The sequence below is a fragment of the Penaeus monodon genome, chromosome 33 (assembly GCF_015228065.2).
Source record: "Penaeus monodon isolate SGIC_2016 chromosome 33, NSTDA_Pmon_1, whole genome shotgun sequence".
Lineage (NCBI taxonomy): Eukaryota > Metazoa > Arthropoda > Malacostraca > Decapoda > Penaeidae > Penaeus > Penaeus monodon.
This window is the reverse complement of record NC_051418.1, coordinates 16438223-16439383: the sequence shown is the minus strand read 5'-3', so window position 1 is coordinate 16439383 and position 1161 is coordinate 16438223. Positions and strand designations below refer to the sequence as shown.

Below are 1161 nucleotides of genomic sequence, written 5' to 3'. Positions count from 1 at the left end.
AGCCTCCTGCTCGCCCGAGGTCACTCAACCTTCGCGGGCGGGCCGATGCACTCACGAACGAGGGATAAAAACGGTCCCGTAAGCGCCGGGGATTCGGGTTTTGCGCCGCTGATGGATACAGGAAGTCGCCACTCTGCCGCCGCCGCCTGGCCGCTCCCGCGCTCCGGCACCGTAATACCTGTGATTGTTTCGCCTCCATCACGTGTGGGCGCTTCCGCCGCGCGGAGGAACGGCCGCGGCGACGGCGGCAGAGGGAGCGCGGGCGAGCGCCGCTCCTGCCCGTCGCCGGCCCTCTAATTGGCGCCCATAAGTCATCCTCCGAAGTGGCCGTCCGTCCAGCGTGATAAGATTGGCTCTTCCAGCAGCTAATGATATCCTCTCGCGCGCTCCTCCAAGTGCGAGCGGGAGCCAATTGCGGCGCTCGGAGGCTGCCGCAAAAACTCGCCGCAGCCAATGGCATCCCAGCGCCAGGTTGCTTGTGCGGACGATCCCGCCGCGGCCGCCAGTCGCTCTGCCTGCGCCGGACGCTGGATGCCAGTGCGGAGAAGAGGCCTGGCTGGCACTGGCGACTGGCGAACGGGGAAAATGGCGACAGAAAGCATACGTACAATGACACTCAAGCACGTCCGTAAAACGGAGGAGAGCAGCGGGCGTCGTCGATGGCTGCGCGCGACGCTTCAGTCGCTCCCGCCGGCCAATTACGAGGCCCGGTAATTAAAGCACATACAGTAGCTCTGCCACTCGCCTGATGATATTTGAAATAACAGCTATAGGTGATAATTACCTTTCCATTAGCCCCAAATGATAGCCTTGAATTCTAGTTATATTTACAGGCGGCAGCCACTGATCGCTGGGCGTCGACCTCGCCTCAGAAACCTAATCATGGCTCGCGGGGACTTTCAGAGGCGATTTAGACACGATCATGATAACAGAGATAAAGACAGGTCAAAGCTGACTTATTTGCCAGCGCTGCCGGTTGCTCTCTGGGAAGCCTCCCCCCCCCCCGGCCGCCGTTCTGCTCCAGCGGGCGGCTTCATTAGCACCATAAAACTAATCGATGTCTCAAAAAGTAGAAGAAAAAAGAAGAACGACTAAAGTAAACAAATGATTAAAAACATAATGTAGTAAAGCCCCCCCCAAAAAAAAAGGTATGACTCGATT

The 1161-nt window shown here is 58.1% G+C and overlaps 1 protein-coding gene across 1 annotated transcript; it reads left to right on the top strand.

The window, feature by feature from the left end:
• Positions 1-70: 70 nt before the first annotated feature.
• LOC119593891 lies at positions 71-1000 on the top strand (the record flags this gene model as incomplete). The annotated part of the gene is given in 2 exon segments (XM_037942917.1): positions 71-710; positions 834-1000. Coding segments are annotated over 2 exon segments (424 nt in total), but the record flags the coding sequence as incomplete, so codon positions are not given.
• Between the last annotated feature and the right edge of the window lie 161 nt (positions 1001-1161).